The sequence below is a fragment of the Acanthisitta chloris genome, unplaced genomic scaffold, assembly GCF_000695815.1.
Source record: "Acanthisitta chloris isolate BGI_N310 unplaced genomic scaffold, ASM69581v1 scaffold27145, whole genome shotgun sequence".
Classification (NCBI taxonomy): domain Eukaryota; kingdom Metazoa; phylum Chordata; class Aves; order Passeriformes; family Acanthisittidae; genus Acanthisitta; species Acanthisitta chloris.
The window spans coordinates 1-1,645 of NW_008672523.1; the positions used below are offsets into that span (position 1 = coordinate 1).

Genomic DNA, 1,645 nt, shown 5'->3' on the forward strand with positions numbered 1-1,645 from the left:
CACACACCCGGGGGGCTGCACCCCCAGCTGGGACATGGCCGGAGCTCTTCGTGGGCACTGGCAGAGGGAGTGGGAAGGCTCATGCTGGGCTGGGGCTGCGGGGAATGAGCAGAGCAAGGGGAGCTCAGCCCTGGCAGGAGGGGCTTGTTCTCCCCAAGGCCCCTGGGCAAGGGGATGATGCTGGGGCTGTCCCTGGCCTGGGTCTCTGTCCCTGTGCAGGGCTGGGTCAGGGTGAGAGGAGCAAGGTGCTGACATGCCCACCCTGCTCCCAGCCCTGCTGTGCCCGTTGGAGTCGTCCAAGCCGCTGCAGCGAGGGTGCCATGGGGCCAGGCTGTGCCAGCATCCTGGGCTGGCTCCTGCTGGCACAGACAGCTCTGCAGGCCACAGGTATGTGCTGGTGTGTCCTCGGGCTGCGGAGGGGGGTGGGTTCAGGGTCTGCAGGGTGTTGAAGGGGTGAGCTGGGCTCCTGCCGCAGCCCTCGGTGCCTGCCCAGTCTCTCCTGTCCACAGGTGGCCGTCCCTGTGATGCCAAGGACTTTGGGCATGGCTCGCTGGTCTGTGCCTGCAGTGCCACGTACTGTGACACGCTGGACCCGGTGGTCCTGCCAGCTCCAGGCTCCTATGTGAAGTATGAGAGCAGCAAGGCTGGCAAGAGGCTGGAGCGCAGCGAGGGGATCTTCCAGCACAATGCTGAGACTCCAGGTACCACCATGGCCAGCAGCTGCTGCCCACCTGGGGACAAGGTGCATTCCACCTGGCAGCAGTGACACTGTGTGTCCCCCACAGATTTCCACCTCACCCTGGACACGGCGCAGCGGTACCAGAAGGTGAAAGGGTTTGGTGGCTCCATCACTGATGCAGCTGCCATCAATATCCAGTCCCTCTCCAAGGATGCCCAGAACCACCTGCTCCGCTCCTACTTCTCTGAGGAAGGTGAGGCCAGGGCAGGGAAACACTGCTGGGTGGTGGGGCAGGTGTTGGGTGCTGAGACCTGGGGGGGCTGCACCTCCCAAATACACCCCAGGGGTGTCCATCACCACCTGCCCTGTCCTCAGGCATTGAGTACAACCTTGTGAGAGTGCCCATGGCCAGCACTGACTTCTCCATCCGCCTGTACACCTACGCTGACGCTGAGGGCGACTTCGAGCTGAAGCACTTCAACCTGACAGAGGAGGACACACGCATGAAGGTGAGTCCAGCAGGAAGAGCCTGAGGTGCCAGGGATGCCAGCTAGGTGGATGGGGCGGGATGGGACAGGATGGGATGGGACGGGACTGGACAGGATGGGTTGAGATGGGACAGGATGGGACGGGACAGGATGGGACGGGACAGGACGGGACGGGACGGGACGGGACGGGATGGGATGGGATGGGATGGGATGGGATGGGATGGGATGGGGATAAGATGGGGATGAAATGCGAATGGGATGGCATTGTGGAAGAATGGCTAGAAGAACAAGGGCACCTTGACAATGGAGATGGGATGGGGAGCATTTTCTGGCTGATGACAAGGGCGAAGATTCATCCTGCAGCCTGCACTGCCAGCACTGGGACAGACCTATAGAGCTCTCTACCATCCCTCATTTCCCCAGATCCCCATCCTCCAGGCAGCCCAGGCAGTGGCCAAGAAGCCACTGTCTCTGTATG

General features: G+C 62.2%; 1 protein-coding gene across 1 annotated transcript in view; it reads left to right on the forward strand.

The window, feature by feature from the left end:
• Nucleotides 1-320: 320 nt before the first annotated feature.
• The window catches only part of LOC103802116 (glucosylceramidase-like), a gene marked incomplete at its 3' end in the record, with an annotated part of 2,778 nt that continues 1,453 nt past the window's right edge, over nt 321-1,645 (forward strand). The window contains 5 exon segments of the mRNA XM_009074569.1: nt 321-387; nt 510-701; nt 786-932; nt 1,055-1,188; nt 1,591-1,644. Coding sequence (XP_009072817.1) covers nt 321-387; nt 510-701; nt 786-932; nt 1,055-1,188; nt 1,591-1,644 — 594 coding nt within the window.